At 40.7% G+C, this 19,377-nt stretch overlaps 1 protein-coding gene across 3 annotated transcripts in view; it reads left to right on the forward strand.

Moving 5' to 3' along the window:
• obsl1b (obscurin like cytoskeletal adaptor 1b) overlaps positions 1-19,207 on the forward strand; it is a 31,681-nt gene extending 12,474 nt beyond the window's left edge. For 2 of the 3 annotated variants that reach the window (XM_070838714.1, XM_070838716.1), the window contains 20 exons: positions 1,285-1,560; positions 2,333-2,614; positions 4,884-5,159; positions 5,281-5,553; positions 5,864-6,139; positions 6,234-6,509; positions 6,811-7,086; positions 7,169-7,444; positions 7,555-7,824; positions 7,937-8,203; positions 8,341-8,610; positions 9,231-9,497; positions 10,537-10,803; positions 11,543-11,655; positions 11,923-12,076; positions 13,424-13,585; positions 13,820-13,924; positions 14,163-14,429; positions 15,236-15,505; positions 17,903-19,207. In XM_070838714.1, the coding sequence (XP_070694815.1) occupies positions 1,285-1,560; positions 2,333-2,614; positions 4,884-5,159; positions 5,281-5,553; positions 5,864-6,139; positions 6,234-6,509; positions 6,811-7,086; positions 7,169-7,444; positions 7,555-7,824; positions 7,937-8,203; positions 8,341-8,610; positions 9,231-9,497; positions 10,537-10,803; positions 11,543-11,655; positions 11,923-12,076; positions 13,424-13,585; positions 13,820-13,924; positions 14,163-14,429; positions 15,236-15,505; positions 17,903-17,913 (4,634 nt within the window). In that variant the 3' untranslated portion in view covers positions 17,914-19,207. The remainder of the gene's footprint in view (positions 1-1,284; positions 1,561-2,332; positions 2,615-4,883; positions 5,160-5,280; positions 5,554-5,863; positions 6,140-6,233; positions 6,510-6,810; positions 7,087-7,168; positions 7,445-7,554; positions 7,825-7,936; positions 8,204-8,340; positions 8,611-9,230; positions 9,498-10,536; positions 10,804-11,542; positions 11,656-11,922; positions 12,077-13,423; positions 13,586-13,819; positions 13,925-14,162; positions 14,430-15,235; positions 15,506-17,902) is intronic. The other variant, XM_070838715.1, reaches the window with a different exon arrangement.
• Positions 19,208-19,377: the final 170 nt, after the last annotated feature.

Below are 19,377 nucleotides of genomic sequence, written 5' to 3' on the forward strand. Positions count from 1 at the left end.
TTTTCCTTTGCTTATCAAAAGTAAGTTCTCATTTCATTACTTTAGATTAATGAAATCAACTAAAGGTGGAATTTTGTAGAAACTCAGAATGCAGAAAAAACGCAAGCAAAAATTAAGATTCTGTGGCAAAAAATAATTTGCTGTCCTTAGCTCTATTTGGACGATCACAGTTCTATTTATGTTCTATACAATTTTTGGCTGACTAAATTATGACAAATGTAGTACGCAAGAAACTGTCTAAATGTCTGACAAACTAGCCAGACCCCTTGCGAGAAAGCTTTCTTTGAGCGTCTCTTCATATCTTAATATTTATGTCTTTTTTTTTTTTACATGGTTTCTAAAATAGTAGAAGCTATTGTTGATGTCCACTGTGCTGAAATGGCTGATGAATGGGTGTTGTTAATAAATGCTGAGGAAACATTTTTTGTTTAATGATAAAAATATTGAGGTGTAGCCATGTATATTCATTTAGTTTAGAAAATGACCAGAAAATCAAGGCAACACATTTTAGTTCTTCCAGACGGACTGAGGGAAGGAAACTTTTAGGAGAAAGCAGATTTTTGGCAGATGTTAGAAGAGCAGATAGTAGCTTCAATAAGGGGTAAGACCATGGCTCTCTATATGTCACATGACTGGCACATGTCACTCAAGTAAACATGCCCAAGATACAGTGCCCCTCCCGTTGGGGCTTAATACCCTCATATGGTGCAGTCAGATAAGCTATTTTGACCCCAACTTCCTTTGGGTTTTCACAGTCAAGCAGCTTCTCATTTTTTGCTTGACCAGGTTAGATGAATGGTCATTGGACTGCCTCCAACTTTCCAACCTCCTGCTGGAAGGCAAGGAAACTTGGGCTGAATCATCCTACAAACACATGATCAATGCCCAAATGTGTTTTAGATTTACAGGGGGAAATTAATTTAAATCAATTTGACAAAATATCCATTGTGGTGGCAGTCAGGCCTAAGTTAAGCTTCATTTGGGTTAGATTTTGTATTTACAGAAAGGTATTTTCCCATAAAAGCTGACTGTATCATTCAGTTATTCTTTTGTAACTCGTACTGTGGGACTAACAAGTTTTTTTATATCATTAATACAATTTAAAAGCTAGAGCTTTTTTCTACAAATCTTGAATCAAAAGTGTTGGTTAGGATTAGATTTTTACGTATTTTAATGTTTGAACATACTGCTGAGGGCTTTAGTTTAAGGCTTGTGCTTTGCTTCATTTAGTTGGTAAAAGTACCTGCTTTATTGACCAGTTTTATTTTACATTCAATCCTGTAGCTCCACTTCTGAAGTTTTCAGCTTTATCTGAGAGTGACCAGAAAAAGACCATCACAGCGGGCAGTCCCATTGCTCTACAATGTGAGTTGTCAGACCCCACTGGGCAAGTCAGTTGGTACAAGGATGGAACAAAGCTCCTACCTCACAATGGAGTAGACATCCAGTCAGAGGGAAATTTGAGGAGTCTAGTTGTGCCATCAGCAGAGCGGGCTCACACTGGTGTATACCGTTGTGAGTCAAAGGATGATGACATCCAGTTTGCTGTGGAAGTCAAAGGTGATGCTCAGAAACTCAATGGTGCTTTCATTGTCTTGCACGGTCAACTAACTGTAACAGCAGGTGATTCAGTCATGTTTCTCTAATCACTAAACAGGAAATGGTTTCCTTTATTATTGCCAACTATTTTTCTAAACATTTAAAACAGGTTTCCTCTGAAAATATGATTTGTACAATTTAATTGATATAAGTTCATAAAGTGAAGGCAAAGTTGAAGTTCAAGTTGTTATGTTGATTTGTCATTGTTCTGTCAGTTTTAAAAACAACTATCACACCTAATCATAGTGTCCATCTTTTAACCTGTCAACAAAAGTGATGTATAGAACATCTCCTCTCCAAATATCTTATTAAACATGCAGCTTCTTATGCCAGCATCTTAAGAAATCTAACGTTTCATATGTCTTGCTTTTTTTCATTATAAGCACTAACTGAATATGACTCCTCTACCATAAACACTTTGTCACTTTCGTGTTTGTGTCTCACCTGTGCTTTTTGTCTGTGCTTCTTTTGTTGGTGCACAATAACATTAGATAACTTGGAAATTTCAGAACTCTATTCTTGCTCATCCAGCCCTTTGGATCACATTGTGTTGTGCTTGTCTGTGTTGTCTTTGTTAAGTCAGTTGTTGATTATGTTGTTACATATTGTTCTGTTATTTTGTCTTCAAATTCTTTGTAATTGAATATACTTTAGTTTTGACATTTATTACTTCAAAAAATTCCATTTATTAAGTTTATTAAGAAATTCTTTTTGCAATATCTGAAACCTGTAGCGCTACCTGTGAAGTTCCCAGTGCATCAAGAGACTGACAGGAACCAGTCTGTCCAAGAAGGCTCTCCCATTGTCCTCAGCTGTGAACTCGATTCTTGTGATTCCTCTGCTCATGTCGTCTGGTATAAGGATGGGACGAAGCTCCAACCACAAGACAATATGGAAATACAGTCTGATGGTCTAAGAAGGACACTACTCATCCATTCAGCAGAGAGCATCCATGGTGGCACCTATGAATGTTCAACATCAGATGACACCATCACATTTAAAGTGGATGTTAAAGGTGATTTATTTCTATTCTTGATGTATGTTCATGAGAACATCTGGACAGTGGGTGGACAGTGTGTTTTGTGCACTGTTGGTAAATTCATCTCTTATGCAAAATCCTTGTCATTCCTTTCTCTTAGGCCGATCGCCACAGATCATGCCAATCCCACTGTCAGAAAAGTACAAGATGATTGCAATTGGTTGTCCAATTATCCTGCAGTGTGAGGTGTCAGACCCTGTTGCTCAGGTTTCCTGGTTTAAAGATGAGGTGGAGCTTTTTTGCAGAACTGGTCTTGATATGAAAAGAGACGGCAGCCTGAGAAAATTAATGATTCATTCTGCTAAGGTCTCTGACTCTGGCCTCTACAGCTGTAGCCTCAGTGATGATGTTGTGACATTCTATGTGGACATCGAAGGTGATTTTCTTGTATTCACTTTTAATTATTGAGCTTCCAAGTGTGATGTGAACATTTTAGCATAATTACCCATGACTGTACACTTCAGTATTTTGTAACACTGAGCAGCTAATACTGAATGCTCTAGAACAATCACACCAGAAAGTTTGATGCTCTGACAGCTTAACAGCAGTGCTCTGTAAATCTTATGATACCCCCAGCTACTCCTGTGAGGTTTTCAGCACTTCCAGAGGTCGCGAGAAACAAATTTGTCGAAGCAGGCTGCCCAATTAAGTTGCAGTGTGAAGTCTCAGAGCCGACTGGCCAAGTGTATTGGCACAAGGATGGAGAACAGCTACCTCCAAAGAGTGAATATCAGTTCCAAACAAGAGACAAACTGAGAGCGCTGGTCATTAACTCAGCTGGAGTCAGGCACTCTGGAGTGTACAGCTGTGCGGCAGCAGATGACCATATAGAATTCAAGGTGGATGTTGCAGGTGATCTAAGTATTTTGAGCTTTGTCAGAATCACTAACTTCTTTCAATTTATGCTTGGCTATTAGACCAACTTAGGCTTCAACATTTTATTCTGAAATAAGCTAAGTGTACTAACACTTCCATGATTTTGGAGACAAATATATCCTATAGGATGATGGGATGTTGTGACTGTATTTTTTTGAAGAATTCATGCTGAGTTAACCACCCAGTCCAGTGGTAACAGTAATGTCCTACATGACTCCCACTATTTGAGCATGTCAAAATTTGCCACTTGCTACAGGATGAAGAGCAGAATGTGTGACTCTGGTGAAACTTGTGATGGATGAGTTGCAGATGCAGCAGACCTCCTGGTCTAAAAGGGCATAAAACCTGTACTTACAACTAAAATTGTCTAGCCAGTAGTATGTGAGTAGTAACTTGAAATTGGACTGATTCAAGTTCCATTACGCTGGCTGTCTGATTGCGTGTGAGTCCGTGACTCTAGCACAATGTTAACGTAACTGAATGATCTGGCTGTCAACATGTGAGGGCACAAACCTCATTATGCCGAACACTTTTTATACCATCTGTTCAATCTGGAGCAAATTAGTACGTTTTACAGCCTTTAGCCTGTAAATCCATGTCTGTTGCATAACATAGCAACTCTTTTTACTATCTGGTTACCGTTCAATGAATTGAAATTCCTATAGCACCGGTTTGATTCTCAGCTGTTCCAGAGGCTGAAGGGAACAAGTCTGTTGAAGCAGACAGCCCAAACAAACTGCTGTGTGAGATCTCAGACCCCACAAGCCAGACCTGCTGGTATGAAGATGGGATAGAACTCTTGCCAAAATCGGGAATAAACATCGATTCAGAGGGCAATAAGAGGACGCTGGTTATGAAGTCGGCCACGTCTTCATGCTCTGGAGTGTACAGATGTAAAACTGATGATGATTCAGATTCCAACGATTTCTATGTGGAGGTGAAAGGTGATACGCTAAGCTTTTTCTTGGAAAGATGTTGTCATGGTAGAGTCTTACACGCCTTCATGACCAACCTGACCATCATCATATTCATCATGGCTGATATCCTTCATAATGTCCTAATTTCATTAAACATGTCGTTGCTTTTCAATATACATTCTTCACATTTAAGGCTAGTGTTTGAAGAAATAGCATGTATTTTGTTACTGTATCAGTGCACTGCTTCAATCAAAACATTTTGTTCACTTTGCTTCAAAACAAACACCCACTGATCATTATCATGTGAGGAACTCTTGTCTAGATAGCAAAGCTTGAGATCAGCATGTCTAAGCTGTGTAAATCTGACCTCAGAGCTACTGCATGCATGAACATAAATAATGAATGCTACTTTCAAGCAACAGCTTACCTCTTGCGTCCTCTGTTTTCTGCAGCACCACCGGTAATGTTTGCCGATATCTCAGAGGAGGACCTTTTCAAGAGTGCTGTGGAACAGGAGCAGCTTGTTCTGTTGTGTGAAGTGTCAAGGGCTGATGGTGTTGTTCAGTGGTACAAAGATGGAACTGAAATGCAACCCAGCAATAATGTTACAATGCAAGCAGAGGGCACCAACAGGAGTCTGACAATACACTCAGCCCAACTGTCTGACACAGGCACATACACATGTCGTGCAGGAGACAATGTTTTAATGTTCAAGGTTAACATAAGAGGTAATAACAAAGCCTTCTCTCAAACTACGTCACATAGAAACCGCGTAAAAACTCACTTAATTTCACTTTACCTGTATTAAAATGTTAAAAAGTTTTAATTTCATGTATTCTTCCTCCAAAGAACCTCCAGTGATGATAATCCACCCTAAGGAGGATGTCCATCTTGACCGTCATGTCCCTGAGGAAATTATTCTGAGCTGTGAACTGTCTCGTCCAAGTGGTGTCGTCAGCTGGTACAAAGACGGCCAAAAGCTGCAAGAGAGCGAAAACATCAAGCTCAAGATTGAGGGGCCTTATCGACGGCTGAAGATTCTTACTAGTGGAGTTGAGGATTCTGGAGAATATGTCTGTGATACAGCAGACAATTCAATATTCTTTCACCTTAATATTACAGGTATAATGTCACACTACATATACTGTGTGTGTAGATATGCCAGTATGTTAACAGTGTAAAGGCACAATTAGTCGATTGTGGCATTTAGGCATCAGTATGCTTCAAGATTCAGACGCTGTTCCATGATCTGACAAGCACTTTGTTTGAAGCACACTCACACTGTGAACAAAGTTAGGGGTTTGGGGGAACTGATTGATCCAGGATCAAGTATGTATGCAAAGGCAGTATTGCGAGCAACTTATGCATAAACTAGATAACAATGCATATTTCTTGAAGCATTCAGTACAGTGATGATAATTCCTCTTTCCAGAACCTCCCGTGCGGATTGTGTCCCCAAGTCAGTCCCAAATGGAACTGTGCCAGCAGACCTCAGAGCGGATGGTACTGAGCTGTGAGATCTCACGGCCCAATGCAGTGGTGCGCTGGTACCGAGATGGACTAGAGGTGGAGGAGAATGACAACCTTATCCTCGAGGTGGATGGTGTCTACAGAAGGCTCATTATACCTGAAACTACAGTCAAAGATTCGGCCGAATATGTCTGTGATACTGCAGATGACTCCATGACATTCTTTGTAAACATAGCAGGTAAAGAAAACTGAAGGATTAAATAGGTAGGTCCTCCAAATGTGTTATTGTGTCCGTGTCTATCCATTTCTAACAACATTTTCTTAATGCACAGAGCCTCCTGTTCGCTTCATACGTTCTAGGAAGGTGGCAAGTAAAGTAGAGAAAGTGGCTGGGCAGACCCTGGTTCTAGACTGTGAGGTTTCTAGATCAAATGCTGAGGTGACCTGGAAGAAGAATGGGGAAGAAGTAGAAGACTCCAGAAATATCACCATCCTTGAGGATGGTGTCATCCGTCAATTAACTGTTCACTCGCTGACAATGGAAGATGCTGGGCAATATGTCTGCGATGCAAAGGATGATGTGATGGATTTCCATGTAAAAGTGCAAGGTAGGTCATTGTACTTAAAAGGTATAACTCCAAAATCATATGGAGTCCGCAAAGTCCTGAAAGATGACATTTCATTTCAAACTGTCACATAATACAATTCTTGCTGCTCTGGGGTACAGTGAGGACTGTCCTGAGCAGGAATTGCTGCATGTTTTATTAGCAGATATAAGACTTAAAACCACTTAAAAGACTCAGTTAATAATTTCTAGGCAAAATATTTGGCGACTTCAGTTCTCTGCACAATGTAATGAAAGAAATTTATGTTTCAATAGAAATTCTGTTCTTCTCTGTTCATTTTCAGAGTTGCCTGTAAGAATTCTTGGAAAAACCGATGCAAAAACAGAAAAGCAGTTCTTAGTATCAGATGACATTATTCTAGTGTGTGAACTATCACGATCCAACGCCTCAGTCAGTTGGTACAAAGATAATCAGTTAATCGATGACACTGAGCGATACTGTAGTGAGGAGCAAGGCGTTTTCCGATCACTGGTTGTCCTAAATGCTGGGCTCGAAGATTCAGGAGAGTACACCTGTGATGCAGTGGATGATAAGATGGTCTTCTATATTACTGTCAAAGGTAGTCATATCATAAAGAAATGTAAATGTTATCCGTCTTTCATTCAGTCCAGAGGAAAATAACACTATGTCTTTGTGTTCAGAGCCTCCGGTACAGATCATTGGAAACTCAGGCCATCCAGAGCACCACATCTTGGTAGCAGGAGATGACCTTATTTTGGAGTGTGAGGTGTCTCGGCCGAACTCCTCCGTTCAGTGGTTACGGAATGGCGAGATACTGAAACCAGACACTCGTATAAATATTGACAGCTATGATGTTGTGAGGAAGCTTGTTCTCTCTGGACTTCAGCCCTCAGACTCTGGAAAGTACATCTGTGATGCCATCGATGACAAACTGATAACAATCGTTGAGGTCCAAGGTAAGGTTTAAATGACTTTGAAGCATGTTTTTAATTTCATTTCTTTAACCCCTTTCATGTATGAACGTGGACCGCACAAGCAACTTTTCTGTAAATTTAATTTTCCTCAGAGCCACCAGTCAAGTTTGTGAACAAACAAGCAAATTCTAACATCTCATCGTGCGAGAATGAGAGTGTTACTCTGTGTGCAATTGTGAGCCGAGAAAGAGCTAATGTTCGCTGGCTGAAAGATGGCCAACTATTGAACAAGGACAACATTCACATCTCCAGTGAGGGTAATACCCACAAGCTCACCATTAATCCCCTGCAGCTGTCAGATTCTGGAGAATATGTCTGTGACGTAAACACAGATGAGATGTATTTCAGTCTTTTGGTCAAAGGTAGGAATTCGGTACTCCTAAACAAAAATGTGACCTTTATTGCCAAGTCAAACATTTACTTGACTGCAACTCATAAATTTATGGCACGATATGTCTTTATTTTACCCATCAGAAATGATGGCGAAATTTAGCAGACCACTGGAGAATATTGTGTCTCAGAAGGGCAGCAGCCTTACATTACGATGTGAGATCAACAAGCCCAAAGGAGATGTCCAGTGGCTGAAAGATGGAAAAGAGATCAGTCCAAGCCGTCGACACACAATACGGGCACAAGGTCGAGAGCGAAGTTTTACCATCCACCAAGTTGTGGATGATGATGCTGGAGAATATACCTGTGAATCCACAGATGACAGGACCTCCGCTACCGTCACTGTAGAAAGTAAGTACATTTAAAATGATACAACTTCAAGGCAGAACAGAGAGAGAAATAATGTATTACTAATGAAAACAGTTTGATGTGCCATCTTAACATTTAGAGCACAATAAATCTAATTCAGCTGAATACTTTGCCTTCAGCTCCCCGCGTTGTTGAGTTCATAGCGGAGCTTCGTAACATCACTGTCTGTGAGGGAGAAGATGCAGTATTTAAGTGTGTGGTTTCACCAGAGGACACCCAGTTTGTGTGGCGCTTAAATGGCAAACTGGTAGCTCTGAATGAGCGCACGGTCATTTCAAGCAACGGACTATGCCACATGCTCTGCATCCACAACTGCATGGTTTCAGATAGCGGCAGAGTGACAGCTGATGCAGAGGGGTTGGTATCAGAGGCAGAATTCCAGGTTCAAGGTGAGTTGTTGCCCCAACCATTAACACTACAATTATATACATACGCCTTGTATATTTGTCTCAATAAACCACAGAGGTTAAATCATTTAACAACCATTTGCTGGTCAATAACCTCATATCTCTTGTACTTATCACCATATTTTCAACTCTGAGCTGTTTTCCAAGACACTGGATTGAATATGAACATAAAAACAAGAGACTTTGTATGGCTGTTTAGCATCAGTGTCAGACAAGCGTGCACTGTATAACAAATAATGACCCTTTTAGACAACTTTAAATTGTTGAAGAGGTTTTTGACAGCTAGCGCTTAGCAGCTTCTCCTGTTTGAATTCCTCTGGTAACTGACAGAGACAAGTGGCTCAGCGGTCTTGGCCTATGTGACGCTGCAGGGGGCAAGGCTCCTCAGAGCTTTTCACTTCGCTCTCTGTGCTTGAAGTTGCACTATAACCTTGCTGATTTTCTTTGGTCTATATTGTATTTCGCTTTGTCTGTGTTTGGCTTCACAGTATAGTTTTATGTAATTAACATAGAATCCATACTGTGTAATCGTATAAAAGTGCCTAAATGGATGACATGATAGATGGTGCCATCTGGTAAATTCAAGTTAAACTCATTTTTAGAGCAACAGGTGTTGTTCACCAAGAAAATGACACCAGTTGTAGCTGAAGAGTTCAGTGAGGCAAGTCTAGAGGTGGAGGTGGGTCTGGATTCTGGTGAGGTGCAGTGGATGAGGCAAGGGTTGCTGATCCACCCTGGAGCCAAGTATACCCTGAAACACAAAGGCCGAAAGCATGGTCTCACCATCCACAAAGTGGCCATGTCTGACCGGGGCACCTACAGCTGTGAAACCCTCCATGACCGCACGCAAGCCCAACTCACAGTGGAACGTGAGTGTGCACGTGTTCTCACTATGCCCTGTTGTTGTTGTTTGTTTACCGCCGTTGCCGACGACTCCAGCTCTTGCACACCCTCTGTCACTGCTTCTTGTGAAGGCAAAGCTCAATTAACTGAGTAAGAGTAATTTGAGTGACTGGGGACCAGGGTGGCACTTGTGCTGGAACATGATGGCAACCAACAGGTGATAGTCTTACAGCCCAAGCTGTCTCTCAAACCAGGGTTTCTGTATTGACACAGGATCAATAAAGCCCTGATGATTTAATTACCAGTGTCAAAGGCAAATTGGATTACAGTTAAGGGAAGTACTATTGTTGCTAGAGTAACATTTTGTTTCCCCTTAGCACCACTTAAATTTCTCAAAAGTGGCAAGCTTGACATACTATAAAACGGGCATCTTGTAGTGATTAAGACGTACTTATGCTTGTCTTTCTTTGCGCATGCTTCTTATATTCCTTAGTCCTATGATCCACAGGCCAGTGGGTGAATTAAAGGCTGTTCTTTCAACACTAGTGTTGGTGGGAAGGGGAAAGTCAGGACTTCAGGCTGCTGTTGGCACCTCCTATGAATTTGGATCTCCTCTCATTGCATCTAAATTTACACCCTGGCCTTCAAAACTAAGGTTGTTGTCATCAGGTCTCCAAAATAAACACTCCTTTTTTCCACAGGGAATGCTCGTCTGTGTTAGAATAAGTGAAAAATGTTGGCAGTTTCAAAGCTGGCTTTTGTGTAAAGCCCCGTACTCAAATGACTAAAATATCGGATTGTCAATGTGTGCCAGCTTGTATTGTTTAACAGCAGACTGCTGCGTACAGAGAGCACTCCAAGCCTATTCTGTAGCACAAAATGGACCCTGTGTCTGCACTGTGTTCAAGTGGAATGAAAATGCTTGTTACTAAGGCCAATCTCTCAGACATAACCTTCGATAAACTATCGTTCAGTTTTTATTACACTGAAGAGTACAGACGCAAAAAATACCCACAAAGTATGTGTCATGTGTGGTTTTACACAGCTTTGTGATGTCCCTTACAGCTCGAAAAATCACAATCAAGAGAGGACTGGCTGACATTAAAACCACCGAGAGAGAAACGGCATCTTTTGAGGTGGAGCTCTCCCATCCCAACGTCCCGGGCACTTGGATGAGAAACGGAATCCAGCTTAAGCCCACAAATCACTTCCGTATTAGTGCCAAAGGACAAGTCCACAGCCTCACTCTCTCTAACCTATCAGTAGAAGAAACTGGCACCTTTATGTTCTGTGTAGAGAATTTGAAGACGTCCGCAAGGCTTATTGTGAAGGGTAGGTCATTTTGGAGAAAAAAGATTTTATTGATTCATCAACAAACGGAGACCAGTGTTTGATTTCACCATTAGTAGTGATGTAAAACAGCATCATTGTGTGTGTGGTCTCATTCAAAGTAACATACCTAATATGTACTTAAAAAGCACATTTGAGACAATCAAAGGCTAATTAACATGCATAGTGTTGTCATAAGTAATCCACCAGGTCTACTTTGTAACTTTTCAGCTCACAAACCATATTCAATACACTACTGCTGCTACCAAAACAAAGTTTTACTGCACTAATTTTGTTGTGACCTCAGACTGGTAGCTAAAGTGGTTTACCCAGAGCAGACCAAATGCCAACCGGTGGAGGCATGATAATAGAATACAGTGTCGGCTCTGCTACTGTTCCCTTTATCCAGGCTCACGTTACAAACACAAAATAGCCTAGCATGACCCAATGAAACGCGGTAGCTCTGTTCAGTCTTTTCTGTCAGGTGCCAGTTTATCCTCAAGCTGTAAAATAATCCGCTCCATGCCGAGTCACTCAGTATGCATCATCCCTTTGAGCTAGGGGTTGAAACGCTGAGGATGACAATTGGATGAAAATGTCATCGCGGTAAATTAGTTCACATAACTTCAGCATACTGGCTACTTTAGTTTTAAGCAGCAATGCAAATGCTTGATGCATTTTTTTTTTTTTTAAAGAGGGGTTTTTGTTCGCATAACCAATCATGTTTTCTTTCCTCCCCCAGAGCCCCCAGTGAACATTTTCAGAAAACTGGAAGACCAGAAATTCCCTGATGGGGCAGTAATCTCTCTTGAATGTGAGCTGTCAAGACACAACGTTGATGTTAAATGGATGAAGGCAAGTGTTGAATTTTTGTTTTTCTTCATAATCAACAACATTTTACATTTTTTTTAACCCCCAAAGTCAAAACAATGAAAAAGGATCATACCACGATATGGTAAAAATTCAAAAGGTCAAAAAAAGGTTTACAAAAAAAAGCACATATCCCAAGCACTAAAGTTGTGTTGATCAATGTGGAACAATTAAGACTCGCTCAACTGGACGATGTATCACATACAGTTTAAATTGTTTGGAGATGATGGTGTTTTTTTCACTCCTTTTCAGGATGGGGCTGAGCTCAAGCCAGGAAAAGACATGCGCATTTATGCAATGGGAAGGAAGCGGTTTCTTCAGATCATGAAATGCCATGTCAGCGATTCTGGGGTGTACTCCTGCGATGCTGGAGATGCTATTACATCATGCACTGTGGAGGTTTATGGTAAAGTCTGCCGTCTAAATACAGCAAAGTATTAGACAAGGGCCTCTAGTTTCACAGTGGTGTGATGCGGCTGTGTAGGCTGGCTTAAAGGACAGGGGAAGAGGCACTCAAAGACTGGAGGCCCAGGCTAACGCCCAGGTTACGACAAACCAATGGAGTTAAACACTATGAAATATTAGACTCCGCACTAAGCTACATTCATGCAGATGCATTTTTCTTTAATGGCAAACCAACACAGGCAAAACAAATGAACAGAGAGAGATAATACCTAGAGCAGACATTTTGATGTGTCATAGCAGGTAAAACACAGGTGTGATTGATAAAATAAATAATGAATGTTTTCAATTTACCTTTGCTTAGCTTGTGCACCATCGCTCACTGCTACTCTTCCTTCCCTCCGTACTCGTCCTACCTTTGTTAATGTTTTTTTTTAGTTCTAACTGTGCTTTCACTCGTGAGTCAAAATGGTTGCTGGGTAAAAGGTCTATGAAAGAGAGTTAATGATGCCAAAGATAAATGAAAATGAAATACTAATAATTAATTGAATACTTTTGCGTCGTGGTGAACCACTTTACGGTGGAGCTATTTTTCCACAGACTGCTAGAGTGTGTGCAAAGGTAACGCGTGTAAAGACAAAATGAAAGGAAGAAAGCACTTACCTCACCCTCACAGCGTCAGGTAGGCCCCGGCACCCTCGTTGTTGTTAGCCACTTTTTACAATTTGCTCCTCATGTTTCTTCTTTTAATGTGAGGGACTTGTTATTTCTCCTGGCAAAATTTGTATTTAAATTTAGCCAACAGTTAGCTTTTCTCACCCGTTCATCAGGAAAATTCAAACAAATAAGGCACCATCCCTTACTTTAGGTAGGCTGCTAGCTTGAGAAGCGCACACCGTGCTCCAAGATGGCGCATTTTATCCTCTTCTCAAAGTCACTTATTCAAAAAGTCAAATAAGCAATGATAAGTGCAGCAGGAAATATACGAATTACAATTTTTTTTATTTTTAAACATTTTATGAATGGTTTACATAAACAGGCTAAAGGCTAAAGGTTCTCCAACACAGGTGATTTCAGTTAAGGCTGATTAGACTTCCTGAGTGGGCGTGTATTAAACGTGACTGACAGCTCTCTCTCCCTCTCACTCTCTCCTGACAACTCTGTTGCACCTGTTAGGGCGGGACAAATTACACTTTGATCATGCTTATTGGTGCATTACGCACATAAAAACCTATCCAACTTCACTGTAAGCAGGGGTGTCGATCAGAGCCATTAAAAAGGTTTTACAGTCATCCTTTATATTGAATATTCTTTCATAATAGGTGCTTTTTAATGGTCATTTTCTGGGCAGAGCGTGAGCTGCTGATCCTGCAGGGTCTCGAGGACCTGGACATCCAGGAAGACGAGAATGCTGTGTTTGTTTGTGAGATCTCAGTGGCGGATGCGCCCGGAGAATGGTACAAAAACGGGGAGAGGATCCATCCCACCAGCACTATCAAGATCCGCCAGGAAGGTCAGCTTCACAAGCACAAACGCGTATTTCGTAGTTCCTGCTCATCTGTGCTGGTGATGTTATGCTTACACTTGCTATAGACAGACAGAGGTTCAAATTATTCTGATACTGTAAATCTGCAAATCATATCCCATGAATAGAAAAATGTACCTGCATCATTTTTTTAGGCAGTAGAGTTTAGCAGATTATTATCTGGCTTATTATTTATCCTGACAGTTTTTTTTCTCACTTCAGGGACCAAACATTTTCTTCTAATGTGCAACTTGCGAGCAGAGGACTCTGGAGAGATCAAGTTTGTCGCCAGACATGTTGAATCAGTGGCTTATGTGGAAGTGGAAGGTAAATAAATATATACAGTATATTTCTAGATTTGATAGTATGTTTACATTAGATGAAAATGTCTATACACAGTTAATGTAACCCACAGAATTTTAGATTTACAACGTCGATGGCTTTGACACTGTAAGCGCTTAAACGTGGAAATATATTAAATCCTCTATCAAGTCAGAGTTTGTCTTGATGTCTTCAGTCTTCTGATTATGAATCCTGAATCTAAACGGCACTTTGTTCTTTTCAGAGCTTCCTGTCAACATAGTGAAGCCTCTGCAGGATAAGACCGCCCTTGAGAAGAGCCGCGTGATCCTCGACTGCACCGTGTCCAACCCCAGATGTAGCATCCGCTGGTACAAAGGCTGCAACGTCATCCTGCCCTCCGAGCGCTTCGAGATCTGCAGCGAAGGCTGTTATCGTAAACTCATCATCCAGCAGGTGGTGCTGGAGGATGAGGGCACGTACAGTGTGCAGGTCGGAGAGTATACATGCTCTGCAAAACTGACAGTGGAGGGTAAGAAGGTCCATGATCGAGTGCAAGCACTGCAGCGTTTGCAGCCAAATGTTTAGCTGTGTGGTGAAAAATGGTAGAACCTCAGTTGTCATAGTCCAACTATAGTGCTTCCTCTTCACCAACAACACATTCAGTGAGATTTAGACAAACAGCATGAGGCCCCTTTCTGATGGTGGTGCTGCAGAGGGAGCAGAGGATCTCATACGTAACCTCATAGCTCCATCTGCTGGCGAAGCAAAGCCAACACACGTGTTCTGTCTTGCGGGGTGACACCATGTTACTCACACAGAATACACCCCCAATATTCATGAGCCTTTTCCTTTCACTCTCGCCTTGGTGAGATGGCTCTCAGGTGGCTGTTCACAGTAAATCGCCGCTCACACAGCTTGAATTTCTATCACTTACAATGGATTCTGATGGCAGATCTCACTCAACCCTCTGGACACAAACTATGTCATGATAAATCTATGAACACATTTCTAGCCAAACCTCACCTTAAACATAATGGGAAGACATTTTGGCATGTCACTGTAGGAAAATCGAGTAAAAACGATGGTTAAATTCCACTTAGCTGCCTTTGCGTTCATGCATGCTGGCTCACTTAGAGGGACACCAGAAATGTTCTTAGTATCAACTCTGCTTTTCTTACTTTGACAAGTCAAAATGTGTGCGGTGATAAAGGCCGATCACCTGTACATGAGTTCTGAAGAATACTGCTCAACTCTTGAATACACCAGCAGACAATCTCTGTTTAAAATATTAGTAGTGAGCTGACAGCTTTCTCTCTCTTCTGTGCACCGACTTAGCCCAGTCCCTGTTGATGGTCAGAGAGCTGAAGGACGTGGAAGTCATGGCCCCCGACGAGGCCTGCTTCGAATGTGAGGTCTCGGTCCCCGTCCTCAAAGCCCCAGTGTGGACTCTGAACGGGGAGCCCCTCCAGCCGAGCTCCCGGGTTCGCCTGGAGAAGATGGGCACAGTCCACAGGCTGACCCTCAGACAGACCTGCCCGGACATGAATGGAGCGGTGGAGTTCACCTCTGGGAAAGCAAAAAGCCGAGCCCAGCTCCGGGTACTGAGTAAGTAGAAGAAGGAGCTGTTTTGAGGTATTTTTCAACGCATTTCTAAGCGGTTAAATTGAATTTTCATTTTAACAGTAAAAGTATCCATGGGTGTGGATGTATTCAATTCAATTCAATTCAATTTATTTGTATAGCCCAATATCACAACAGAGTGTCTCACAGTGCTTTACAAAGTTCACTGAAATAAACAAGTGTAAGCGAACAAACAATCTAATAAAGAGTCCAGCAGTCGATGAGGCCAATGGATCAGTCCGGTGGGTCAGTCCGAGGCATCACCTGCCCTTTATGACCCTCCTTCTTCGGGAAGGAAAAACTCAAAAAACCCAGTGGGAAAAGAGAAACCTCCGGGAGCACCACAGTGAAGGAGAGATCCAGCTCCCAAGGACGGACAGGCTGTAGCCTTGGACAGACGCACATCCATTGTATGGATTTATGTAAATCCATACATCCACACCCATGACAGGCTGCAGGCATGATTTATGACCCTTTCATGCATGCACAGTTCCAAGTCACCCCAGGCTTACTCTGCAGTTTATGAAAATGCTTAAGAAATCCTTTCATACAACAGAATACCATACATTTAGTATTGAGAAATGACAACACTCAGTGTACTAAACAGTTTATTTAACCCCTTGAAGGTCCTCAGAAATAATCACGTTAAAGATCCTTACACACATAAATGTGTATGCATAAAAACAAGCCATAAAAATGTTAAAAATCTTTCTTTTTTTTAAATTTTTTTTAAATAGTTTTTTAGACCAGCATCAGCCCTAATCATACATATCAAATTTTAATTAGTTTTTTAAAAAATTAACCCTTAAATTGCCATGTTTTTGTCATGATGCGCATCATTTTATGGTCTAAAATACACAAAAAATACATGAAAAACTCACCATCTTGCAAAATTATAAGCAATATGCATGAAAAACTGATAAAATATGCTAAAAATAAAAATCATAACACACTAGAAAGTGCTGAAGACCCTCAAAGGGTTAACACTGTAGTTTTTTCATTGCAATAACCAATAATTGAGTTATGCCACTGTCTATTAGCTGGAGAAGTCAGACTGCTTACTGCCATCAGTGGTGACACTGTGTTTAGATGAGCAGGTGAAACGTTACGTTTATAACCCAGTGATGTCATTCAGAAATAAACCACTAGATGGAGGTGCTAATAAAGTTTTCAGTTTGCCCATATGACTAAAGAAACATTGCAAGTAGTTGAAGTGCTGTAGTGGAACTTTGACTAAAAAAAGACACCAAAAAAAGAACATAAAAGCAGACTAATTCTGAATTGTCAAGATGGCGTGTTAAAATGTGTCGCATGACTTGGCACTTCACAAGCAGCACATAGCAATAAATAAAGCGAATGTTTTGGCTCCCAGAGAACTGCATTCTGTAAATGGTATAGGGTGTTTATGGCCCTACTCTTTCTGCAGTCATCTAGGTCAAGCAATGCAGAGCACACACACACACACACTCACACACAGAACCTTCTCGAACTATTACATCTGTGTAAAGTATATTTAGTTTTATTATGTTGGCTTTAAAGGAAAAGAGTATTATGTTCAATCATCTGGCATAGGTGATAAACCTGTCGTGAATTCATTGGGGCTTTAAACTGAGGACGATGTGCAGCACAACCAGGAGTCACGCTCCGCTAAGAAAGTGAAACGAGATTAAAACGGTCACCAACTCCAAGCAGGGTGTGATACACGAATCATAGGCAGCGGTGGAAAGTAACTCATTTGCCCAAGGACGGTTTACTTCTACGCCACCACAATGCAGAGTGTAATATTCTACTTTTTAGATTTATTTTGAATATATTAATGATTTACTGTGCAATAAGGCCACATTCAGTAGTGGAGTATAATTGGTTGTTCTGGTTTCATGACACTGGTTTAGTCAAAAATCTATTTCAGGATGATCACAAAACTCCTTAGGTTGTATTTATTTTGAATTATTTTGCAAAAGTCAAAATATGCAGAAAGATTTTGGAGCAGTAATTCCCAAACTGGGGGTCGGGAAGGAACCTCAAGATAAATCTGAGGGGTCACAGATTATTAAAAGTCAAACATTGCACAGAATTAGTTTTTTTTCTGACCTTTGTCAATTTCTACTTTTTTCTTGGTCAAATTCTGGATCATTTCAGCTCGTTGGGCCTCTAAAAATCTGGTAAAAAAACAAAAATTACTCTTAAGGCAAACTACTCACAGCTCACATCCACACTTGAGCCATAAATTATAATAAAGGGTCTCAGATAGTGTTTTCAGAGGTCACAAGACAAAACCTTGAGGACCACTGGCTTAGAATAAAATCATTATTAAGTAATAGAATATGATCAAACATGCTGATGCTCTCCGGTCTAATTTTTTTCTCTGCTTAAATTTCACAGGTGATCCATGAGTGGCAATCTTCAATCCATAATCACCTAACTGTCATGGACTGATTATTTTATCGATGCTTTTGATATGTTACATTGACGTAGCTTATATATTTACCAACAGTATGTCTATAAACGTGGTTTAAGCAGGGTTCTGATGGATTTTCATGCAGCTCAGTTAAAGCGGGGAGTGGAGTTTTTCGTACGGTACCTGGCCTTTTTAGAATTGTTCATATAAAACTGGTCACAGACAGCGTGTGAAGACATTTCAATCAGTTCCTCCTCATGTTTGGATGTAAATAATGTCCTGTGTTCTGGCTGTAACCGCGGCATGGAGATATAAGCCGAATGTGTATTTGCGTTCAGTAACGGTTGTTGCTAGATTCATGACACAATTTGAAGTGTGAGCTCCGACTTTTACACACGGTAGTTTGAATGCAACCCAGCCACAGTGCATGTAAAGAGACGTTTGAAAAACTGAATCTTCGAAATGCGTGATTGTCTTTGTAATACCCATCTGATGTGGTCCTGGTATTATTAAACTGGACAAAAAAATAATGAGATTTTCGCTCCACATGCTATCTTTTGCAGAATTCAGAAATCCTGTGCCCATGTCTGATTACAGCTGGCTACTTTTAGTGTGAGGGGATTTTTAGCTCAGCCTGAAAGTAATTGGCCCACTAGGTGCATCTGCCTACATGTGTAATTATGCAGTTTTTCTATGCAGTTTGTATCTGATTTGCACTCAGCAGTGTATACCAGAGCATGGTTTTGTGTGGCGGCTGTTGTGACAGTGAACATACTCAAGACTCCAGCGTCAGGTGTCACCACGTAGAAAACATTTGCTTCAGGCTATATGGATGATCATCTCAGCAACAATTCACTCATTAAGTACAACAGTCCATGTCTATTTTCATCATTTGTCTGTTGTATAGACATTTTTTGTATGTTTTAATGAAACCTGAAGTTCAAGTTTGAATGAAGAGAGTTCTGTCTTGCAGCAAGGGGCTTGTAATGTAAATAATACATTGGGCCAAAAATCAGGTAATCTAGAAAAGCAATAGGTTGAAAAAAATTACCTGATCACCTTGATTGATAATCAGGGCATGCTAGTTGTGTTGTTCAGTGGGTATTATGTTTGAACTTAACAGAGAATGATAGTTGTTTTCATATGAAATCTGTTCCATATTCCATTTTTCCATTTGACTTGTTTCCACCTCTGCCATGTTGTGCTGAGCGTTAGTTATGTGAAAAGAAGTAATGTAGAAAAACATGATCTGTTTCAATAAAACATGCTTTATTGACGCAAGGTAAAAATATCTCTAGTTGTTTTTTTTTTTTGTTTTTTTTGCAATCTTAACATTCATCAGCAGCAATTTAAAAACTCAACTTTTTTTGAACCAGTTTCTTTACTTGAGTCACAACGTTAATACGCTTGTTGCATACAGTAAAAAAAGTTAAATCGTTATTCAAAGACAGGTTATAGA

This window comes from Pempheris klunzingeri, chromosome 10 (genome assembly GCF_042242105.1).
Source record: "Pempheris klunzingeri isolate RE-2024b chromosome 10, fPemKlu1.hap1, whole genome shotgun sequence".
NCBI classification, from domain to species: Eukaryota; Metazoa; Chordata; class Actinopteri; order Acropomatiformes; family Pempheridae; genus Pempheris; species Pempheris klunzingeri.